A 25,794-nucleotide genomic window follows, 5' to 3' on the forward strand; every position below is an offset into this window, starting at 1 on the left:
ATGTAACTGAGAAGGTTATTGCACCTGCACAAAATCCTCTCAGAATGGCAGATATGGGCATAGGGCCTGAGTTAGTACTGCTTTAAGACCTGACCCAGGTCCACAGAAGTCAATGGGATTCTTCCATTGACTTTTAATGGAAGTTTGATCAGGTCCTAAGCTAATTTCAGCAGAGACCCACATATCCACTGGCTAGGAAGGGGAGAACATCATAACAGCTCTTCCCCTCCTCAGTCAGCACCACCGTCAAAACTGCAAACAACTCACAGAAGGGATTTCGTAAAACCTGAGGGAAAAGGGAACCTGCTGGAGAACTTACACTCCCATCTTCCAAACCCTGCCAGCCAGCATCCTCAAGGTTCTGCCCATGGAACTGGAGGCACCATGCAGCCTCGCATTTTTTAAAAGGCGGATGTGAAAGTATTTAAAGAGAACAACTTTAAAAATTCAGAATCTAAAGAAGAAAAAGATAATAGGGAACAAAAGACAAAAATGCATATGGGGAGAAAGTAAAGGTTATATACCCAAGAAGGTGCAAGGTCTTGTGAGGCAGGATGTGCAAGCAGCAGCAGCAACCAAACTGGTGTAGAAGGCAAGTGAAACAAGGGTACATGCAGATATAGCATCAATTTAAAAAACAGTTATATTAAACAAACATCAAAGATAATTTATGGGGACAGCATTGGCAGGAGTATGTATAAACATTGGACTCTGTACCTTCAGAATCCTGATATATTAAGAGAATTAATGTGTGTCTCATTAGAACATTTTATCGAACCAGAGGCCATCCAGAGATATTAAGAATATGAGGACTTTATTAAGCATACATTTAGTATAATTAATTTTATTAATTCAGTATATAAATTTTTGTTCTGTAATTCTCTGTAGGATTATTTTCTTTGGTTTTGCTGAGTATACATTTTGTTTGATATTTGTATATAGGTATATTCTAAGGCATATTTTACACAATAAGAAAAACATTAATTAACCAAAATAATAAAATTGCACCCTATAAAGATTGATGTCAGTTCAGAAATGGTACCACCGCACAAGCAAGAGTGTGATGAAAAAGGGAATGATAATCCATCTATCTACTGTGCAAATTTACTGCACTCATTGCCATAGTATCAGAGCTCTTATACAGAGGAAGGAAACAGAAATACAGAAATAGCCACAAAGGAGTTTGGGTTAGATGCCCACTGGCTGCACTTAGCACCTTTAGTATACACCTCTGATCTTTAGGGGTGAAACCTCCCCCAATATCAGCCATGGAGCCACCAAGACCTGTCTTCCCATTCCATAAGTCGAGTGAATGATTTCATCCCCCTACTACCATACAGACAAATGAGATGCAAGGGAGAGATGTCAGTGAGAGCTGGTGTCTCTGCTGACATCCTTGAATAATGAACAGCCCTTCCACAGCTATCTCAGACACTGGAGTTGTCATACATCAGCATTTTGGAGTAGTAAGCCCAAAGCCATGAAATAAAGGAAAGAGAGAAATAGGAAAAAGCACAGAAGAACTCACCAGCTTTTCTCCACCTCAACCCATTCACAACTCCTTCTGCTTGAGCAGTAGGCTGGTGCCACTGTCTTGAATATCACCATTACCAGAATTATCACCCCTAATGCATCACTGCTAGGAACATCACAATGAACAATGCCCCTGCATGACTGAATGTATTATTTAATTCCTAAAAGTCCATCTCTTCCTGAACTGAAGTAAAACATGGCCAAAATTTTAAAAAGTGGCCATTAATTTTGAAGGTGTGCAATTTTTGCCTGCCCATGTTTTGATACCTTGAGCCTTCTTTGGGAGTAATGATTGCTCAGCAGCTCTGAAAATCAAAGTTCATGGTCTTTCAAGCTGAGCACATAAAATCACTGTTCACTTGTAAAAATTTGTATATAAATGACTTGTGTCTTGGGCACACAAAGCAGATTGCTGGCATGTTAGCCAGGGCATCCTGTTCACCTGCATGGGGATGTAAACATGCACAGCAGGGGCATGAGCCCCCCCATAATCGATAGGGGCACTGAATTCCTCTGGCGCCAGGGCCGTAGTGGGGAGAGAGAGCTTGGCTCCAAGGCTGGCAGCAGGAGCTGACAGCTTCTCCAGCCTGTGGCCGTGGCAGGGGTACAGAACGTACCCTGTTTTTAGAGGGGCAGTGAAATTTAAATTCATGCACACGCCCCTGAGTAAAGGATTTTATGCTATTTCATTATATGAATGTGTTCATCTCAATAATTTCTGTTTCATCCTTTAAGATCAGAGGATAACAGCATAATGATTACTTTCAAACTCAAAAGTTCACCTTTTATTACTTCTAAAATATCTATTCACAGAGTAATTTCTCTCCATAACTTCACATGTCATCTGTTTAGGAGAATTATGTTTTAAAATGGGAAACTACTGTGCATGGTGAAGTGGTGATGGAATTCAAATTACTGGGCTACTGTCCAAGTTCTCACTCAGCTGTTATGCTGAAGACAAGTTTGTTATTACCAGTACCAAAAGGTGTTTATATCCATAAAAATAGGAAGATATAAACATACTGTGAAATTTTACACATTTCTAGGGGTTTTGTGCTTTGAAATTCTGCTGATTCATTTGGATGTGAATAAGAAGAAACAGAACTTACGTGCAACAGCTTTGAACTGTTTGAGAGAATGCTGTTCTCCAGTTAATCAATCCTATTGGGTTAATTTCTGAAGTAGCTAGGTCCCTCATAAAATCACATAATTCAACATATTCATACATGCATTTTGTATGCATATTCATACATGCATTGTAGCTGATTTTGAGAAATCTAAGTGCAAGAAGCTAGTTTTATTACTCACACAGCAGGTTGTGGGAACATATCTGACATCAGGAATATAGGAATCGATTTTTCATGTTATGTTGATTATCAAAATGTTTAAATTGGATTTCTGTTCTTTATGCTGATTTACAATTTTGGTAGCCATATTGGTCTTAGCATAGAGAGATAAGGTGCGTGAGTGTAATATGTTTCATTGAATCAACTTCCATTGGGAAAAGATACAAGCTTTCAAGCTTACTCAGAGCTCTTCTTCAGGTCAGGAAAAAGTACTCAGAGTGTCACAGCTAAATACAAGGTGAGATTGTTTAGCATAAGGAGTTAACATGTTGAAAGAGAACACTCGAGGAAATGGAGCAGCCAACACCTCTGCAGTCATAGGACAAAAGAGGGCTAATAGGTTATAGATCGTTGAAGTGAGCCATAAATCCAGTGTCTGTTCTGGGTGGCTGGTTCCATGAGGAGAGTTACTTCTCTGGTAGAGGGTCCCTGTTTGGGTGAAGGCGGTTTCAAGTTTGTATCCTGGACTTTATGTTGATAACAGTTTAAGTGTTGACTTCTATAATAGCTTTCTGAAGATGAGTGGTGTTTTAAAAAAGAACACACAGTACAATATATTAGTGTGTGTGTTTTGTGTGTGCAGGTCCTTTAAAATAAAAATCAACAATCAGTATCTTAGTCATGGGAAAACTATCCTCAATGTTTGAAAAACAAATTTTGTTCTGTAATTTAGTGTGTTCTGTTGTGCTTAATGTGATGGGTGAATTACTCTGTAATAAGAACAATCTTGATAGCCATTTCAGGCATCAACTGAACAAAAAAAAAGTTAATATTCATATTGATTGGACAGTAAATACCCATTTCCTAATTTTGAATAGCAACTCCCCAGACCATTTGTGACATTTACAAAATACAATACAAGAAATGGACAGTTTCCCTTTTAACTAGACGATATGAGAATTCTTAGTAACATGCATAGATGAGAAAAGTCTAGAGTGGAAACTCAGATGAGATCGTAGAATCATAGAAAATCAGGGTTGGAAGAGACCTCAGGAGGTCATTTAGTCCAAAGCAGGATCAATCTCCAACGAAATCATCCCAGCCAAGGCTTTGTCAAGCCGGGCATTAAAAACCTCTAAGGATGGAGATTCCACCACCTCCCTAGGTAACTCATTCCAGTGCTTCACCACCCTCCTAGTGAAATCACGTTTCCTAATATCCAACCTAGACTTCCCCCACTGCAATTTGAGACCATTATCCTTGTTCTGTCATCTGGTGCCACTGAGAATAGTCTAGATCCATCCTCTTTGGAACCCCCCTTCAGGTAGTTGAAGACTGCTATCAAATCTCACCTCACTCTTCTGCAGACTAAACAAGCCCAGTTCCCTCAGCCTCTCCTTGTAAGTCATGTGCCCCAGCCCCCTGATAATTTTCGTTGCCCTCCGCTGGACTCTCTCCAATTTCTCCACATCCTTTCTGTAGTGGGGAGACCAAAACTGGACTCAATACTCCAGATGTGGACTCACCAGTGCTGAATAGAGGGGAATAATCACATCCCTTGATCTGCTGGCAATGGTCTTACTAATGCAGCCCAATATGCCGTTAGCCTTCTTGGCAACAAGGGCACACTGCTGATTCATATCCAGCTTCTCATCCACTGTAATCCCCAGGTCCTTTTCTGCAGAACTGCTGCTTAGCCAGTCAGTCCCCAGCCTGTAGCGGTGAATGGGATTCTTCCATCCTAAGTGCAGGACTCTGCACTTGTCCTTGTTGAACCTCATCAGATTTCTTTTGGCCGAATCCTCCAATTTGTCTAGGTCACTCTGGACCCTATCCCTACCCTCCAGTGTAGCTACCTCTCCCCCCAGCTTAGTGTCATCTGCGAACTTGCTGAGGGTGCAATTTATCATCATCCAGATCATTAATAAAGATGTTGAACAAAACTGGCCCCAGGACTGACCCCTGGGACACTGCACTTGATACCGGCTGCCAACTAGACAGCCGTTGATCACTACCCGTTGAGCCCAACAATCTAGCCAGCTTTCTATCCACCTTATAGTCCATTCATCCTTATAGTCCATTCATTCATCCTGTAGTCAACAGACAGAAGCTAGAGATAACTGTGATAACTTTTATTTTCCTACGGCCTAGATTTGCCTCTTTTTCTCTGTCTGTCTCTCTCTCTCTGTTCCTGTCTGTCACCTCAGTATCCATGTGTTCCCTCACACTCCCTCACACACTTACCCAAAACAGTGCTCAGCTCAAAACTCCCTGGATGGGTTCACACACACCTTTAGTCTTAGATGGGGCTTACATTTACAGTTATGTTGATTGAAAGATGAGCTCGCTCCTATCAACCTCATAACAAGGTTTCACACAGCTCTTTTTATATATATAAATATATATATATATATATAAATCTCCTATGTTAGTTTTGGTAAATTCTGAAGTTAAAAAATTGTGTCCTTTTAATATTATAAATACATAATATATGTATCAGGTTTGCAGTTTCAAATGCACAGGGTTAGCCTGAGGTCATAACGAAATGATCTGTGAACAACAACAACAACAAAAAGTAGGGGGCTTCATACCCTGCATAGAGGCATCAGAACAGTACCTATTATAAATTTTTTCTTTTGAGGGATCCCTGGAAAGTGGGTGACCCCTGAGGCTGCAGGGTTCACAGGTCAACAGCTGTGTATTAAGGTGTTTCTTTACTTTTTGTTGTTGACAGGTTGTTTTTCACACTCCCTCTGATTTTACAGTATACCAGGGTTAATACTTGCTGCTGAGCGAAATTTGGCTTTGTTCTTGGCATATCTTAAACAAGTGTGTAGTCATTGCTGTTTTTGCAGCTTTGGTGTTAGATGGCATTCACAGATTTTTCTTGTCTACTTCTAAACTGGTAATTGTATCTAGATGCCATATGCTTGTGCCATTTAAGAGCTGGCTGCTATTCTTTCCGTTTGTTTCAAGGCTCTTGTTCAAAATTTGGTCATATAAATTCATAATTGGGCAAGGTGCCTTCTTGTGTATGATGTCATGTGTGCTCTGTAATTTTTGAAGGCTTCAGAACATATATCAGGCAAACATATAAGGACATTGGATGTGCAAGTATTTATATCAGGCAATGTCATAGAAGGACATTGGATGTGCAAGTATTTAAACCAGAAAATATTTGTAATGCCTTCTTTGGGCAGCCTCCTGGAATTTTACATTAGTCTAGAGTCAGTTTTTGAGTCCTTCCATTAGATGATATATAGATATCCATACAGATTCACTAGAGATGCACCACAAGGGAGGCATCACCTTAAGGACAGCAGGTGGTATACTACTTCCCTTTACCAGAGGATGCTGCCTGGAGACAGCAGCTTTAAATCCAGTCAGGGGTCTAGAGGAGTGTTTCTCAATGACAGGGCCAGGGACCAGTGCTAGCCCCTGAGATCTCCATGACACAATTTAGGCAGGTAGCAAGCTGATCCCTGGTATCAAAAAGGTTGAGAAATATGCTCTGGAGTTCACCTGCAAAGGAGAGTGTCTAGGAGCTCCATTGAGTCAAAATATCTTCAAGCCAGCTAGCTCCTGCCTTCTCATTCTTGAGCTTGCCCAGATGGCTGTAAGCTCTGATGGCATAAGGGCTACTAGCAGCTTGTGCTTTTGCACTCCCTCCCCAGGTAGACTTTCTACTACCGGGGTGATGGAACCTGGGTTCTATCAGTTCATGAAGGCAGAACCCCAAGATGAATCCAGCCCACTTTTTCTGGTGTTTCCTTAGTCCATTCTTGTACCTACAGTCCTGAAAGTAAGGAAGTAACCTGCGAAGTCCATCAGAATTTGAGTGCTAAACAAAAATCAGATTTTATCATAAAAGTTACCTAGAGTTTATTTTATAACGTAAATCATTACTGTTAGAAATGTAATTACCATAGATTTCCATGTAGAAAATCAGGCAGCTCTTGCATACAGCAACAGGTATATATATCTTCCTATACAATATGTTTCTAATAGATGTCCTCTTTTGAGTACTTAGTATTTGAGGATTTTCAAACAAATTAATTTATGATCCTCAACAATATTTCAGGTTTAACAGGATATTATTTGTGTGTATGTGAAAAATTCACCTTTTTTGCAGCTTTACTGGACCCAGATTCTCAGTGCATTCCTTGTAGCTAGACTGTGTCATTAGGAAATAAATGAAGAGTGGGGGGCTGACTGCATATTTGCTAACATTGTCAGTTTCTGCTGTCCTGGAAAACAGAACTATGTTGGGTCTGTAGTACAGAATCTCATAGCACTTCCAAAGGTTTTTCTACAATTTTTTTCCCCAGCATTGTGATCACTCTGCCAAAATATTTTAAAACAAATCTATGCTCAAATAAAATATGAATTTGTAGTAATGAGCTGAAACCAACCATCTATTCTATATGTACATATAATCAGTGTATTCCCTGTTACTTTAATCTAATGTGATTTCTTTCAAGGATAGACTGCTAGTTGAATCTATGTATTAATATTCTATTATATGCTTAAAAACAGACCTGGATATTTTGGAGAGAGATTTTTTTTGTATAGCCCCAGCGAATAGTTAAAACACAGGATACTGTCAATGTAGCTCATTTGGTAGCTCTCATTTCTGGGTCAGATAGTCATGGGCTCATGTCTCATGGCAGAACTTGGGGTCAAACTCAGTATTGGCAGAACAGCTTACTGTTGATAGGGAAAGGTACTGTCCAAATGACTTGTGAAATTGTGGCCCTCTCTGCCTCTCTCTGATGGGTGACCAGATGGAAGTTAGAGATGACATGGCATTTTTAGTCTAAAATAATCCTGGGTATCCTTGCTAACATTTCCATTATCAAGTAAACACATTCTAATACCCAAATTCCTGCCTGTATGGAAATGTTGTTGAGCACACAGGGCTGCATTTTCAAAACCCAGCCTCCTTTTTTGCATGTACAAACACTTGTGGGTGAAATTTAGATAAATGTAGGCATTTGAATGAACAAAACAATTACTGCTAGGCTGAAAATCATTTCTACAATATTCTTACTATTTGCCAGCTGTCAGTGAGGTAAATTTTTTTAAAAGTGTGCAGTAATTTGGGACACTTAGGTCTTGAGTTTCAGAGGTGCTGAAAATTGTCAGCTTTCATTGACTTGTTTTCGGAGTTGTGAGTCCGCAGTGACAGTGAAAGTCATGTCCGGAGATATGGGGGCGTCGTATGTGTCTCAAGTTGAGCACTTAAAACTTGACTCACCTAAAATGAGTGGTCACTTCTGAAAATTTAAACTTCAATGTCTCTTTCCCTCAGTTTTTCCATCTTTTAAAATGAGGGTACAAGTTACCTCCAAGGGTGTATTTATATATAAATGAACAGTGCACTAATATATAAAAAACATCCCCAGACAGATGTGTTTATTATTAGTTATTTATTTTATGTGACTTGTTCCTGAAACTAGGATTATACTTCAGACAAGTTGGTAATAAATCATATAAGGAGACAAATAATGACATTAGCATTTTTAGTCCCTGATCAAAAGTCCGCTGAAGCTAGTGGAATGACTCCCACTGGCTTCAGTGGACTGTGATCAGGCTCTTAAATACTAGTATATCTGCTAAGGGTTACTCCACAGTTCTATACAGTACAGTCTCTTATTTTAAAAGTTTTCAGGCTCACTGCTTCCCTAAAATCCTGCCCCTCAGAGCTATGCAATGTCCTGCCACTGGAGTCACTGTGCTCAGGAGCAAGTTCTGCACGCTTTTTGAAACGTTTAGAACTTCATTGTTGGTATTGAAATGTATCTGAGGCAAGGCAATATTCAAATCAGCATTTTATCACATAAAGTTTGAAAAACAGTTCAGAGCTATTCTCTTACCAGATGGATGAAATTCAAAGTAATGGCTGAGTGCAAATCTTCAAGACTAATTGTAAAGTTTTATAAATTGTTTTGTCTTCATTAAATATCTTGCCATTATTTTCCAAATACAGGTATTCCTCATGAATTAAAAAAAACCTTATGATGTTTCAAAAACAGCCATGGAGATCCTCTCTCATCTACCATGATATGTGAGCTGTCATGGCCACTTTCAGCATTGTCTAGGGATTTAATTGCTTGTTTGAGCATTGGATATGCTTCAAAGCAGTCATGGAAAAGTCACTCCACAGAGTTTGTACAAGATGATAGCTACAGGTTTTACATTCTGGACTTTGCAAATTCTGCAGTGCAAAATCTCACCTCTGAAGGAACAGTGTCGCATAGCATATTAATACTTTGGAGCAATATAATACTTAACAAATTTGTTATTCTTTCACTGGCTAATGTAATCAATTTTTCTCCTTGTACAATATATCACCTCACCAGTTCTATTCTATTTTTCTTCCAGCATATAAGGCCATCTGAAATATTAAAAATGGACAAAAAATAGCTAACCTTTCTATGATTAGTAACCCTTCATGTTGTCAAGAAATCCACCATGTTTTCAACATGCTGGAGGCAAATAGGAACTGTAATTTCTTCTTGGAAAAGCAGAGAGTAAAATTTCATCAATAACAACTGTCAGAAGCAGATTGTTCCCTAAATTTCTTTTTATCGAATTGTATAAATTTTACAGAACCCAGTAAGTTTTAAATGTAGCTAAACCATATAGAAAGAAGGGAAGAGAACAAAGAAATCTCATATTACAAATATCAATATTGCAATGTTCAGTGAAGTCTTCGAAAGCTGAGAGCTGGTATATGGTGGTGGGTTGAGGCAGGGGCGGCTCTAGGTATTTTGCCGCCCCAAGCACGGCAGGCTGGCTGCTTTTGGCGGCTTGCCTGCGGGAGGTCCCCGGTCCCGCGGATTCAGCGGCAGCCTGCAGGAGGTCCACCGAAGCTGCGGGACCAGTGGACCCTCTGCAGGCATGCAGCCGAAGGCAGCCTGCCTGCCACCCTCGCAGTGACCAGCAGAGTGCCCCCCGTGGCTTGCCGCCTCAGGCATGCGCTTGGCGTGCTGGTGCCTGGAGCCGCCCTTGGGCTGAGGGGCTGCCTGAGTAGGGTTTCATGTTTAGTGTATAATTTTCTGATTTTAGGCTGAACAGAAGCTGTTGGTTTTATTTTTCCTTGTATGCTTGTGGTTTTAGTATTATGCAGACATCAGCTGCATAATGTATAGCTAATGTTCAAATGAGTTTTATGTAAAAAGCATGATTACTGGAGGCTTTCTCTATGGGTGATGTAGAGCTAGTGCAAGAGACACGTTCAAGCATTCATCTGGTCCAGCTGATCAGAACAGTCTGCTGCTGGAACTGTCCTTTTAGGGGCTGTGGGCAGCTAGTATGTTATAAAAGGCTGCTCTAATCTGAGCTGGGAAGCTGACTGGAGAACAGAGGGCTCAAGAGCAGTGGCCTGCAAAGATGGCTTAAATCGCCTTTGTCTCCACCATTCAATATTTCACTAAGACCAATTTGGCTTAACTGTGGGATCTAGCACAGTGTTTCAGATTTTGCTTTAATTAACATTGTGGTTGCCAATTTTGGTTGGACATATTCCTGGAGGTTTCATCACATGACATAGGTTTTTTTAATTAAAGATTAATCTTTAAATCCTGGAGACTCCCGGACAATCCTGGACAGTTGGCAACTCTTATTAATATGCATTTTATGTGTTATTTGAAACCCCATAAAACCTTTTCATTTAAATGATCCTTTACTCATATGTGATGAGTGTGCTTGCTGACTTTTGTAAGCAGTTATGTAGAAAATGTGTCATGAGTTTGAAATAACCTGAGTGGAACTATGGAGAGGTTCTTAAATGTAGAGAATCCTCCAAACTCTCTCTCAGTTATGACTGACAGCACTATGATAGAATGTATTGGCATAGTCTCAACTACATAGCAAAGCCATGTTACAAACAACTACAGTATGTCTGTAGAGTGTCACATTTAATGAAGTGGTGGATTCTTTTGTATTACATAAAAAGCAGTTGTCAGAATAAGTGTTGATTAACCTAATTAGACACAATTGTATAAGACTTTCTTTCATATATTAATCTGATCTGACACTAAAATCTTACCAGTTTTGCAAACTTCAGACTACATTATTGGTACACCATTTTAAGTAAAATGTTTTATTTACAGTACAAGCAAATAAAATAGTTATATAATGACAAATCTGTTTAGTTAATGCTTGTACATTGCTTTGAAGATGTCAGGCATTAAGTAAGTGCTTAGTAAGTAGTAATATACTTATTGCTATGACAGGAAATACCAAAGATTTTTTTCCTGAATGATATGAAAGTATAATCTGAGTATTTGAATTAGATCTTAATTAAATGTAGGCTTTGGGAGACTGTCAATCATGTACCCAGACTCACAATTTAATAAATCTGTTTTTGCTTTTTTAAATATTAAAGAAGTGCAATAGAATCATTAGATTATAATAAATATAGGTTTTTAATACTCATACTCATTAAATTAGAAATCTAAACTCTATACTGTATGTAACTTTATATGCAATCAGTATTCCAGATACAGCTCAAAGGGTAATAGGCTAGACTGCAGAGCCTACAAACATGATTTCCCCACTGGAAAAGGTAAGACCTAGTTGTTGGCACTGTTTCAGCAAAAAGACAATAGATGCTTGTTCTATTATTTATATGAATTGACTCACTTGGCAGATGCCACTATAATAACGCTTTATTTAAAGTATAGAAACATTAGAATTTGCTTTCCTTTAGTCAGACTTACGGCAAAATACTCAAAAATACTAGAATTCCTGTAATTGGGGGGCAAACTTTGTCAAAAACTGTCTCTCATAATCTGTTTACAGAAAGCAGAAAAGTAGTTTCTAATCAGTTTATTTACATATGAATGTATAGTAGAGAAAAATCATCTTTATGTTATAGAGGATATTGGGGAGAGGGAATATAAGCACCTATGTATAACTTAAATTGTCTGATTTCCACTTTCTTCCTTCCCTCTATTATACTATATATTCACTATTCTATCATACCTCTCCTTTCTGCTCCCATACCCTCAAAACACCACCACCACCACCATATTTAAAAGAACATAGTTAAGATTACAAATTCAAGCACTCATAAATTAGAAAATATCAGAATTAAGGTTGCCTGTGCAACCTTTATTCTGTCTCCTTCTCTGTATCCATTATGATGCAGTCTTTAATTACATATCACATGGGTTTTTTACTTTAGGACTCTTGCCTCATTCAAGTCTTGATTTAGGAAAGCACTTAAACGTACTTAAATACATCCCTATTCAGGATAGCACTTGAACATGTGTGGGATCTCACTGTAACTTTCTACACCAAACCACAGAAAAACTAGAGCAACTAAACAGAAGATCGAAGATATTTAGAATTATCAAACCTATATATTTTAATTGACCTTACTCTTAGAAATAGCTGTACCATTTTTGTTTAAACTTTCCAAACAATTAAACCTGAGGCAGACATAAAATAGGGAAAATGTCAGCCAAAATGGTTAAAGTTAGTCAGAGTCAAAAACAACTGAAAACTATGGGCTATAATGGAAAGGGTTGGGCAACCTTAACTATATGCTTTAATGACAGCATTTCGTACACTAACAAACTTTTGTTAGTATTGCCAGTGGAGCAGTAGCTGCACCCATACTTAAAGTTTCCGAGGTATTTCCTTTCTAAGCCTATATTTTCAGTTGCTCATAACTTTCTAAAACTGTTACCTATTGGACTGACATTTTTATAGGCGTTGTCTTTCTCCAGAGGTGATCTTTGAGTGGACAATTTGAGGAATATTTTTGCCATTTGAGGCTACGCAAAAAAACTCCAACAACCAACTTTTCTCATTAAAAAAAAAAATCAACCTTTTTAAACAACTCCAGTTCCAAAATGGCAGGGATTGAAATTTGAAATGAGGCAAGGAAATAGTTGTCATGGAGAAGTACTTTGTAATATAGTGGTGAAACTGGATTTGATTTAACTCAGTTATGAAAAATCATACTTTGCACCTGCACAATAAATGTTCATTTATATATTTTTAACAATGGCAGCCTAACATCCTGAAGAAATACATTTTTGTTACACATCTATGCATGATAATTTATTCTACACCATTAAAAATTTACTGAAGATTTGTAAGGAATGAGATTGGGGCCCACAGGAACATTGCACTATTCTCTACAAATCTTATAAGTGTGCACAGAACCATGTACACATTCTAAAATGTACAAATCAGTCCAATGCACAGAAGTGTGTGTGGACCAATCCACACTTTAAAAGTGCCTCATTCAGAGTGTATTTTAAAGATGTCTGTTTTAAAAATGCATGTTTGCATGTGAGTGCAGTGAATGAGACAAGGCTTTGTCTGAGCTTGCCCATACAGGTCATACCTTGTAAGGTATGTAGACTTACGGTCATCTTGTAAAGTGCTCAGTTAATGGGTTTTTTTGGTCTCAATCAGTCTGCCAATGGCTCCTTCATCCCAAGCACAGTGGAGGTTTTTGCAGTAGAGACCATACTAGTGCATATTTTGTTAATGTCAACGTAGTCTTGGCTAAAGAAGTCTCTAATGCAATCTCTCTCAATCTCACCCACACACCAACTCACCCACAACAAGTTTTAAAGGTAGTTAAAAAAAAATCAAAGCAATTGAACTGGCATCTGTTTTCCATAGTGATGTCTAGGCTTTAAAAAAAAAGTGTGTTTTTCTTCTTTGCAACCGTAAACACCTTTAGATCCATTCCTAAATAGAAAACAGCCGTTTTAACTTAACCTTTTATGGTAAAAATTTGATTTAAAGTGGAACAGAGCTCCAGACAGATCAAGTCTCTGGCATTGGACCATTGTGATCTTTTTCTATCTTTTTCTATTGACTATATAGAAAATACAAATATTAATTTATTTGCATATGGGACCTGATCGAAAGCTCATTGAAGTCAGTGGGAATCTATTGACTTCAATGAATTTGGGATTAGGCCCATGGTTCAGATAGCAGCAGAACACGTATTTGGTAAATTGTTAGGATAGTAGGCTGGAGGGCATCATATCCCAATATGATTGAGAGTGGCCTTGGAAGATTTATTACTATTTGTTTGCTGACATGCTGTGCTTAGCTAAGCATTATGTGAGAAACATGTAGCTGTGTTACAACATATATTATAGTTAATTTAACTATCAACAATATTTTCGTTACTTTCCCAACTCTGTTAGAGATTTGAAAATATCTCTCTTAATGGATCAATGTGCATGTAAGACTTGATTCCAATAGAACTTAAGGGTTCTCAGTAGAACATTTTGTGGAAGTATTTTGCTGAAAAATGCAGATTTGGGCTGACCAAAACAACTATTGAATTTGGGTCAAGTTTTGGCAAATTGTTTGAATCACATAAAATTTTAAAATATTGGAAAGAAATGTCAAAATGGTTAATTTCAGCATTTTCAAAACAAAACATTTTGACTTTTCATTTCAGAAAGGCATTTCAGAATTTCACTCAATTTAATTTTTAAAAGCTTATAAAACTTGAAAAAAATAAACGAAACACTTCATTTTGGAGCAAAGAAAACATTTTGTTTGACCCAAAGAATTTTTGTAAAACTTTGTTTTGCTAGAAAAATCAAAAAATCCAAACCTATTTTTGTTCTTGTTGTATATATTTCAATTTTGTCATCAAAGAGAAAAATCAGTTATTCACACAGGTCCAATTTTCAGCACTTTGCAGGGTCAAGGCCCCAGTGCAGCTATGTAGGAAAGCATGAGCATTGTGATGATTCAGGTAACATATCAGATGATTTATTAGTGATGAATACATACCTCCCAACATTCCCAGTGGCTAAAGCAGGATGGACCCCGCCCTGCAGGCCGGAGGGGGGGGAGGGCCTTGCAGAGAAATTCCGCCCCACACTCACCCCTCAGAGGTGGCTCCTGTGGCTTCTGTTCTGCCAGACTGGCTGGGCTCAGCTCCAATATTCTGAGCACGTGCCTCGCTCAAGGAGGGGCCAGGAAAGGCTCTCAGGGAGGCAGGGATGGGAGGAAGGAGAAGGGGGAGCAAGAAACAAATCCTGGAGCAGGGAGCTGAGCCCAGCCAGCCTTGCAGGACAGGAGCTGATTCAACCAGGACTGCAGGGTTTGCAGGTCAAAGCAGGACAAAAACCTGGGACTGTTGGGAGGTCTGTGAATATGACTCTCTAACTCTGAATTCCGCCCAGTCATCAGCTACTTAATTTTTCTTCTTTCTTGGTGATAATTTAGGTAAAAGAGTGTTGTGTGTAATTATTTCTAAAGGTAATGATTAAAAAGAAATTTACCTGCATAACTAGTGAACGTTGGGACACCTCCATATCTCAGTCGTGTGCTCCAGCACAAAAACTGGGCAGGGGAGAAAACATAACAGCTTCAGAAAATGTAGCTGAGGATGCAGTAGGTGGTGCACTTTCCTTTGCCATATTGTTGAACCAATGGCCCAGCATGAGACTAGGGCACACAGCTGCTGAAGATAGCACCTGTCAGATGAGACGTAAAAGAAAGCTCCTATGCCGCTTTCATAGGAATATCTTATAAACATAGAGGTTAGAGCTGAAAAAGACCTATAAGATCATTCAGTCTACCTATCTGGCATTGCAGGATTGGTCCCTACAGTCCATTTTTAGAATTTTGTCTAATTTTGTTTTATAAGTCTCAAATAAAGGGGCTTTTACTGCTTCCCATCAAGTTTTTCTTGATATTCAGCCTAAATTTCCCCCTTCTTAACTTCCTCTCATTTACTCTGGGTTATACTTTTGTGAATCGCACCAAATAAATCTCTCTATCCCTGGGTTCAAATTATAGTAACTTTATTCAAGTGAGTCACCCCACTCGGACAAATTCAGAAGTGATACATAAAGTGGTGTAATTCATATTCATTCTTACATTCACTTGGACCCACTCTACTTATGTGTAAAGAAATCTGAGTAAATGCAAAGGAGACTAAGTCACACAATCTTACCTCTTATTTGTAATTTGGCCCACTGATTTCAGTGGGACTGCTCCCATGCGTGAGTTGGTTCTTGGTGTCACAATTTGGTCCTTGATGTTTGCAGCTATCAAATATTTATAGACCGCTTTAATGCCTACCCAAATCCATTTCATCTTTTAGACAAGCTTTATGAATAGGGGGTTAATCCCAGTTTCCTAACCAAATTCCCATATGGGGTAGTTACATTTTGCTTGCCAAATTTTCTTCTGCAATTTCAGCTGAATGTTGTTAACACTGATGGGGTTTTTCCTGATAAATCATATGAAAAAGACAGTCATGGTGAGGGGGAGGGGAAGACCGAAGTCACAAATTGATATTTAAAATGCCTGAAGTTTATCTTCAAGTAGAAACTGATTAGAACAAATTAAGTAAGTAATAGTTTAAAACCTTTAAAAACAGTGCTATCCCAATACCTTCAGGTTCAGCCCCGCATAAATGTGGATGTGGAAAAAAACACTGCTGCTTATTCTTCAGAGCTGCTTTCCTACCTCAGCCTCTGCTAAAGCAACAAGAGCAGCAGCTCTGCACACTTGCCTTTTTTATCCTGACAATGGCCAGAAATATCACAGAATCCATTACCTCCCCTTCTCCGACGAAATACCACTAGCCCTGATTATGAAGTTCTAAGTGTTCCTTCTCTCTCTTATCTACCAAGCAGCACAGGTTTTAACTTGGGAACTCTCAATGAGTCAATTTCATTTAGACCATCTCTCAGAAATGTTTCTTTTTTAAACATGAAAAATCTGGGAATCCATTATTTTTCTCACAAACATACACTGTTAGATATGGCATTCATCTTTGTTTTCTGCTCCAAATTGTGTAGTGCTGATATGTGATGATTCCATTATTTATCAGCCTAAGTAACTTAGGAGATTGTTGTCTCATTTTCAAGACACTTAGGTGAATAGGAAGTAAATCTCTAGTCACTTTTACTTAGTCATATTTGAAAATTTTCCCTGGTTGACCCAAACTAATCAGTTTAATTCACTGAATACAGTTAAGTCCTCTTGTTCCTTCAATAAATCATGTAGTTTTAAATGTAAATCATGTTTTGATAAGAGAAATTTCTGTATCCAAAACATTTAGGGCTGTTCAGTTTAATAAAAATAAATTTAATATGCTGTTTTGTGTGTTTAATTAAATTCCAGTTACCATCCTAATGTAGTTTGACACAAATCACGAGCAAAAAGTTTATCTAGTAAATAAGCAATATAACATTCATCATTTTCCAACATACTAAAAATGTACAATTAATGAGAAGCTGAAAATATTAAGCTACATAATGGCTCAAATAAATATACATAGTTATACTTTACCCTTATGGGTAGCAAAAAGGTGTACTAAATCTAGTGTAAAAGCTCTATTTTGTTGTAAGTCAACATGTTTTAATGGTCATAACCAATGAAAATGCTCCTTTCTTTAGAAAATACCTAAAGTACAAACAGAAAAGTTGATTAAAATCAATTATTTGAATCAAGGTTTTCCACTAGGTGATTTAAATCACTCAACCCTGATCCTGGTCCAGTCAGGGACCAAAACAACTCCTGGCCTAACTTAGGGCTGCTCTAAATTATGCCACTTGCCATAGTCTTATAGGAATTGTGCTGGCTGAGGGTCAGTCAAAGTGCCATACAATCTGGTAAGCCCCTCCTATACCTTCTTGATAAAATGCGGACGGGAGGCAAGAACAAGTGACACAGAGCTGCCGTTGCAACCAATCCCTGACTTCAAAAGAGTCTCAGGCCTGATTCTCTATTGTCACCTTTAGTATGGCTATTGTGGTAGGCACAATACAAATACACAATAAAAGAGAGTCTCTGCCCTAAAGAGCGTACAGTCTACTGCAAAACATGGCAGTGAATTTGTGACCTGGGAGCTGGAACTGGGATGCTCCACGCTAATCTTATTTAGGGCTACCAAACTTCCATTAGATGGGAACAACTTTTAATTGCTAATGAACTGGGCAGCATTCAAACTAGTGATCAACAGGTGAAAGGCTCTAAATGCTTCAGCGTGTTCCTAATGAGCTATAATCTCGACAGGGCCTGGTCCACACACAGTTTTTAACTGATTTAACTGCGTCCATTACATGTGGTAATATAGGCCTGTCATCCTAACATCAGTCCTGGACAAGATAATGCAGTGGCTTATATAGGGCTCAGTTAATAAAGAATTACGGAGAGTAATGTAATTAATGCAATTGACATGAGTACATTGAAAATAGATCCTGTCAAACTAACTTGATATCTTTTTTTGATGAGATTACAAGTTTGGTTGATAAAGGCAATAGTGTTGATGTAATATACTTAGACTTCTGTAAGCTGTTTGACTTGGTTCCACAAAACTAGAACAATATAAAATTAACATGCCACATATTAAATGAATTAAAAACTAGCTAACTGACTAGCTGGGACTCAAAATGTAATTGTGCATGGCAAATCACCACTGAGTGGGTGTGTTTCCAGTTAGGTCCCACTGGGATAGGTTCTTGCCCCTACAATATTTAACATTTTTATCAATGACGTGAAAAAAACATAAAATCGTCACTGATAAAGTTTGCAGATGACACAAAATTGGGGCAGTGGCAAATAATGTAGACGATAGATCTCTGATACAGAGCAATGTGGCTCACTTGGTGAACTGGGCACAAAGAAACAATATGCATTTTAATATCACCAAATGTAAATATGTACAACTAGGAACAAAAAATATACGCCATACTTGCAGGATGGGGGACTCTATCCTGACACTGAAAAAAAGCTAGAGTTCGTGGTGGATAATCAGCTGAACATGAGCTCCCAGTGTGACACTGCAGCCAAAAGAGCAAATGTGATCTTGGGATGCATAAATAGGGAAGAGAAGAACAGAAGAATGGCCACACTGGGTCAGACCAGTCTACGCCAGTATTGTGTCTTCTGACAGTGGCCAATCCCAGATGCTTTGCAGGGAATGAACAAGAACAGGGCAATTATCAAGTGATCCATCCTCTGTCATCCCAGCATCAGGCAGTCAGAGGCTTATGGACACCCAGAGCATGGGTTTGTATTCCTGGCCATCTTGACTAATAATCATTGATGTACCTATTCTCCATAAATTTATCTACTGTATATACACACGTTCATAAGCCTAATTTTTTTAGTAAAAAAGGGAAGCACCAGAGAAGGGGGTCATCTTTTGAATGGGTATAGCGAGGGAGAGGTGGGACACAGCTCCTGCCCCCAACAGAGGGATCAAGGAGAGGCAGCATAGCCAGCAGAGACAGAAGGGAAGAGGCAGAGCCAGAGTCTCTCCCCTTCTGGCTACGCTGCTCTCCCCCCCAGCCTCCAAAGCAGCTGCAGCTCCAGGGCTGACAGGCTGCAGCTGTGCCACTTGGCTGCGCCCCCCAGAGCAGCCTGTGGCTGCGCCGCCCGGGCACTGGAACATGCCGCAGCCACACTGCCCAGCCCAGGCCGCTGGAACATGCTGTGGGTGCGCTGCCCAGCCTGCTGGAGCAGCTCCAGCCAGGCCAGAGACATCCTACCCTGGCCCTCCCTAGATAAGATGGGAAGGGATGGGATGGGGAGAGTGTGGGCGTCCCGGGCTAGAGGTGGGGTCATGTGGGGTGATCACAGGGGTTACTTCCTTGACTCCCAGCTTTTCCCCCAAAAAATATTTCCCCACCAGTTGCTGTCCCAGCCTGTCAGGGTAAGCAGGTGGCACGCCAGAACACTTTGTTTACTTAGGGTTACCGCCATGCCTGCAGATGCTCGAGGTAAACAAACCATCTCAGCCTGCCAGCGGCTTATCCTGATGGCCTGGGAGCCAAAGTTTGCTGACCCCTAATGATAGGGTCGGCTTATGAACGGGTTATAAAAATTTTCCATTTTTACTTATCCATCTTGGGGTGGGGTTGGCTTATATACAAACTGGCTTATGATGAAGTATATATGGTAATTCTTTTTTGAACCCCATTACGGTTTTGGCCTTCACAGCATCTGACTGTGTGTTGTGTGAAGAAGTACTTCCTTTTGTTTGTTTTAAATGTGCTGCCTATTAAATTCATTGGGTGCCCCATAGTTCTTGTGTTATGTGAAAGGGTAAATAAAACTTCCTTATTCACTTTCTCCACACCAGTCATGATTTATTAGATATCTATCAGATCACCACTCATTCATCTCTTTTCAAAGCAGAGAAGTCCCAGTCTTTTTAATCTCTCCTCATATGGAAGCTGTTCCACACCCTTAATCTCTTTTATTCCCCTTCAGTGTACTTTTTCTAATGCTAATATATTTTCTTGAGATGGGGTGACCAGAACTGCACACAGTGTTCAAGATATGACTGTACCATGGATTTATATAGAGGAAATATGATATTTTCTGTCTTATTGTCAATTTCTTTCCTAATGGTTCCTAAGAATCTGTTAGCTTTTTTGAGCGCTGCTGCACATTGAGTGGATGTTTTCAGAGAACTATCCACAATGACTCCCAAATCTCTTTCTTGAGTGGTAACAGCTAATATAGACTGTCTTATTTTATATGTATAGTTGGGATTATGTTTTCCAATGTGCATTACTTTCCATTTATCAACATTAAATTTGATCAGCCATTTTGTTGCCCAGTCACCCACTTTTGAGAGATCCTTTTGTAGCTCTTCACAGTCTGCCTGAGACTTAACTATCTTGAGTAGTTTTGTATCATCTGCAAATTTTGCTACCTCACTTGTTTACCCCTTTTTTCAGATCATTTATGAATATATTGAATAGAAGTGGACCCAATACAGACCCTTGGAGGAGACCATTATTTACCTCTCTCTATTCCCTTTGTTTCCTATCTTTTAACCAGTTACCAGTCCATGAGAGAGAACCTTCCTTCTTATCCCATGACTATTTACTTTGCTTAATAGCCTTTGGTGAAGGACTTTGTCAAAGGCTTTCTGAAAATCTACCCCAGAATGTCCCTCAGTGGCTCTGTTATCCCTTTTGAGCTGCACACTTAGCCAATTTTCAGGGTCTTGTGGGTTGTTTCCATTAAGGAAATAAATAAATGGTGGAGTTGTGTATTTCTTTGATGCAATCCTGTTTATTTACAAAGAATATAGATAAAAGTCTGTTTCCCTGAACATAGTAAGAATCAAACAATAGGAGACAGTTTCTTTGCTCACAGTTTCAAGATTCTTTTTAGCCAATGTGCTACCCAAAAAGTCTCTTAGCTTTTTCTTTTTTATTGTGTTCCCTTGGCAGTCTCTTGGGCTTCCTTGCTGTTTTCTCTGTCTGTGTCTATGATATTTCAGCAGCTTCTCGCTGTCTCACACTCATATGCATCCATCACTACCTCCAGTACCCAGCCCCCTGCGTTTGCATTCAAATGTCAGGGAAAAATCCCTCAAACCGTAGAGGTGAACTCCTACTCCAACCTTGCCGTGTGCCTATGTTTTGGCTGGCATCTCCTATTGTTTCAATTACCTGATCCTTAAAGGAGCTAAATTACATTTTAAATTTATCCTAAATGAAGGCAGATGTTGTGCCCACCAGCTTCACAGAGGTTTCACCCAACCTCCAGCATAACAATTTCAATTCTAGAGGATCTGTGAAGAGGCCTCTCCATGTGTTGGTTTGATTGAGGAACAGAATCAAGCAGGAAAATATCTGCCCCACTTCTCTTGTGGCATTTTCCTATGTGTGCACAGGAGCACAAGGAGCCTGATTTTGTCACATATACAACACACAACTAACTATATATGTAACATCTCTTTATTTTGGATTTCTAGCAACAGCTGGCTTTGGAATGTTCTGGTATTTAGTCTATTGACTGCATTCACTATATCTGGTCCTTTCAAGAAGGCTGGCCAATTGCTCCTATGGATTGCAGAGCATACATTCTCTATTTTGGAGAATATTTTTTTTGGTAGCATTCTAACCTCTGTACCCATTTTTCACTGTGAGGGTAAGTATATAAATATAATAGAAATAATAAATAATCTCCCTGAATATCCATAAGCTTAGAACTGTGAGCACTTAAAAACAATGTGTGTGTTCTGTACATAGGATGGTGCTTTAAGAATTTTGAAAGCTCGCTGTATTTTAGCTCAGGTTTTTAAAGGGGTCTGTAAAGTTTTCGGAATTCTTTGCTGTTTTCATGTGCCAAAATAATGTATTTCTTCTTATTATTATACTTCTTTTCTTTTCTACTACATGGCCACGGGGTCACAATAACACAGACAGCATGTGCTAATATAGTAATGTTATAAGTTATGCCATATTTCACACAACTGTAAAAAGTGTTTGAAATCCTGAAAGAGTGTCCCTATGAAGATTTCTCGGGACTTATTTTTTCATTGTATTTGCATTTTAAAAATGTGTTGTACAGCTCACACTTATTGTTCCAGACACTGCAGGAAGACAGACAAGACACCAGGGATGTGGTTTCATTAAGCTGCAGCTTTCTTAACACATCTGTGAACTATCCAGCAATAACTCTCATCCAGTGCAGATCATCCTTCTTTTGTAATCTGTTCCGCCTGGTGAAGGCCTGCTCTCAGCCCCCCCATCCTATTAGCCTGGTCCTAGTACCAGTGCTGGGACCCCAGCGTTCTCTCCTCATGAAGTGCTAAAGGGAATGGAAAGGGGGTTTCTCCTCACTGTACCAGATATTAGGAGCCCAACCCCATTCCCCACCTTCTTTAGGTGATGCCTTCTCCTAATCTGCTTCCAGTTATGGCTTATCAGGGAATTGGACCCTCCTACTGAACAATTAACTGCATTGGGCACCTGACGAGTTGTGACAAAATGAATTTTATAACCTAAGCTACCCATTGGCTCCCTGGGCTGCTGAGAGGAAGATGAAAAAATGTACCCAGCCTGACCAGTTTGGTAGTGAAGGAAACACTCCTTCCCAGCCCCCAAAAGGCAACCAGCAGGAAGCCCACAGCAAGACCTGAAAACTCAGCCCTGCTCTAATTCAAAGGGAAGAAGTGCTAGGGAGGGGCTTTTCTTTCCAGCACACAATGGCATGCTTGGGGAGGGGGAAAGCTTTATAATTGTTGCATGGAAGCAAATAGGCTTATGCTGCACTCTTCTGTCCAACCAATCAGAATCAGCCACATAGCTCCCCTCTTACCTTCTTCCATCCCATAAGGGAAGAAGGAAAGATGCATTTTAAAGGAACCAAGGATTTTCTTTCCTCAGCTGGTCTAGACAAAGAAACTGAGGGTGCTACTCTGTTTTTCTAATGATCAAACACTGATGACTTCTAAGCAATTTGCCTTTTTAGTGATCAAAAACTGTGGCCAATCCTCTTCAAAGCTTGATGAAAACAATTTAGCTTATTAATTAAATTTAGTTTTTTAAATTCTGTTGATCAGTTCACTTCATAAACATGCTATTGTGACTATGAACAGAATGAAATGTATTTGTCCTAAATACAATATGTGTTGCTTTTATGGGAGAAGAGGACATTTTAGACATTATTTTTCAAAACAAATAAAATTATACGTTATAGCCCCAGTTTTGCAAACTAGTCCTTGCAGCTGAGAGCCGGAGTTCCAGCCCAAGCCCCACTGTGTACACAGCTATATTTAGCACACTAGCATGAGCCTCACTAGCACATGTCTGTGGACTCAGGCAGGGAAGTTCAAACACAGATGCAGTATAGACATGCCTCTGAGCCCATTATCAATATTAGCTGGAGTTTTTCCATTAACATCAATGAGAGCATGATATAGCCCCAGGTTTGGAACGCTGATATAAAATCCCTAATATTTGCAACTTATATGGACATTTTCTATTATATCTACCAAGATGACAAGCTCAATACGCATTTGTAACTCCAGTTAGTGTCAGTGGGACTTTCCTGCATGATCAAAAGGCAAATTAAAGCTCCTGAGGAAGGAACTTTTTTACTGATGGACATCAATACTATGGCAGCTCTAGGTGGGCTTTGCCTTGTGAACCCATTGCATCTAAAAGACTGAATTTTACATTTATTCCTTTTTGTTCTGGCAGATACATTACTGCAAATAAATGTCACTTTCTCCAAAACTAATATAACTATTGCTCCCTGGATCAGCTGATAGGGATTTTACAGGGGCTGCTTTGTGAACATCTCTCCTATGTTCGTTCCTCTTACCTTCCACAACAGCCCTTCTCAGGCAACTCACATTAATTTTGAAACATGCTTAGTCCTATCCAGGTGATGACCTAAAATATAATGTCCTCTGCTGAGCTCTGTGCTTGCAAATAGCATGTTGTGGTGCCTTTTTACTACTAGATGAATCATTTTGATTCAGGTGAAGCAAAATAAAGTAAATAAAATTAAGTAAAGCAAAATAAAAATAAACAAGTTATTCTTCCAAAAGGAGGACTGGGGAAGAGTAAAAAAACCAGAAGCTCATCTTTGATTTGACCATCCATTTATGTAAATAAGTTTGCCACATTATTTATTTTTGTCTCTTTATATTTCCAGGGCTACAGCTACCCACAGAGGCCAAGTTATATTCAAGGATGCCTTAGCACAGCAGTTGTGTGAACAGGGAGGTGAGAGCTACTGCATTTTAAAATTTAATGTCAAATGTGCTTTCTACATTTTTATTCATATCAGTATAATTCATCATGGAAAGAGGCTATTTCATTGATCAGAGAAAATCTGGAGTTAGGATCTTTTTATATCCTGAAGTGAGTTACCTTTTTACATTTGCACCTCCTAATGAGTAATCAGGATTTCATATGTAGGTCCCAATTGTTAAACAAGAAGGAACATAAAAAAATTAAAATAAAGCATATTCTAAAATACTCTGAAACTTTTAAAACATGCTAACCTCTATTTTTGTCAGAAACACAGGTTGAATAACTATGAATGTATTAACTGTAAAAAAAATGCAATATGCCTGAAGCTAAAGTTTCATTTACCATTGATCTGGATGGTATTTTTTAAAGAATCTGTTTTCCCATTTTGCAAAAGTAGGTCATCAGATTTCTGCTAGTCAGCTACAACATTTGATCATTTTTAAAGCTAAACAGGAGTGTTTGAAGTATACTAACTTCTTCAAAACTCAAATTGTTGCTATAGGTTATCATATAAATCCTTTTGATGAATGATCTGATAATAAATCTTATATTGTGAAAGTATGTCTACAAACAGGACATACTACACTGAACACCCTTCATTAAAATACTTGATGCTGAAGTGGGTATTCATCACTTATGGTGGAAAAGCAAAGGAACTTCTGCATTTACACTGACTCGAGTTTTATGTATACACCCCAACAATCCCATTTTCATGTTAGAAGAGACAGTGGAAAAATGGCCAAAAAGTATGTCTGTGGTCAATCCAAAAGAAATATTCCAAAATCAGAGCTGCATCATGCAGATTCATAAATAAGGGGAAATTCCATGAGATAAGCCCCTTTAAGCATCAGACAGAACTGCAGATATTTTTGATGAGTTTGGGAATGTTTTTATGTTCGGCTTTTTATAGGAAGATGTAGCTGAATATTTGATCAAGAGAATGAAACAAACAGAATGAAGCTGTGAGTGGTAGAGTTATGCAGAGCCTTGAAGGTGAGGACAAGAAACTTTAATTTGATGGGGGGTAGAAAATAGGAAGCAACTAGAGGGGTTAAAAGAGGAGGCTGCCTTTGTCAGACTGATGAGCTGGTAAGATGGTATTAGTAGCTGTGTTTTGAGTGAACTAGAAGAACATGATTGGAGATGTTGGGGGAAGCCATAATGAATTATTGTTATTATTGTAACACCTAGGAGCCCTAGTCATGAACCAGAAGCTATTATGCTAGGTGCTGTACAAAGGTTACAGTAATCAAGATGGGAGATGACGAAAGCCTGGATCAGTGTTTTCACTATGTGAACAGAAAGAAAAGGTTGGATTTTGGAAATGTGGGGAAGAATTGACAAGATCTAGACATGGGCTGCATGTGCAGGGCAAGAGAGAGCGGTAGTTGCAGGGGCCTGGGAAGATGGTTTTGCTGTGAACAGTGGCGGAATTTCAAGAGTGTAGC

At 39.0% G+C, this 25,794-nt stretch overlaps 1 protein-coding gene across 1 annotated transcript in view; it reads left to right on the forward strand.

Annotated features, from left to right (window-relative positions):
• Positions 1-25,794, forward strand: part of RELN (reelin) — a 484,263-nt gene that overhangs the window by 172,295 nt on the left and 286,174 nt on the right. The window contains 1 exon segment of the mRNA XM_030549629.1: positions 24,246-24,316. Within this exon segment, the coding sequence (XP_030405489.1) occupies positions 24,246-24,316 (71 nt within the window).

Source organism: Gopherus evgoodei, chromosome 1, assembly GCF_007399415.2.
Source record: "Gopherus evgoodei ecotype Sinaloan lineage chromosome 1, rGopEvg1_v1.p, whole genome shotgun sequence".
In the NCBI taxonomy this organism is placed as follows: Eukaryota; Metazoa; Chordata; order Testudines; family Testudinidae; genus Gopherus; species Gopherus evgoodei.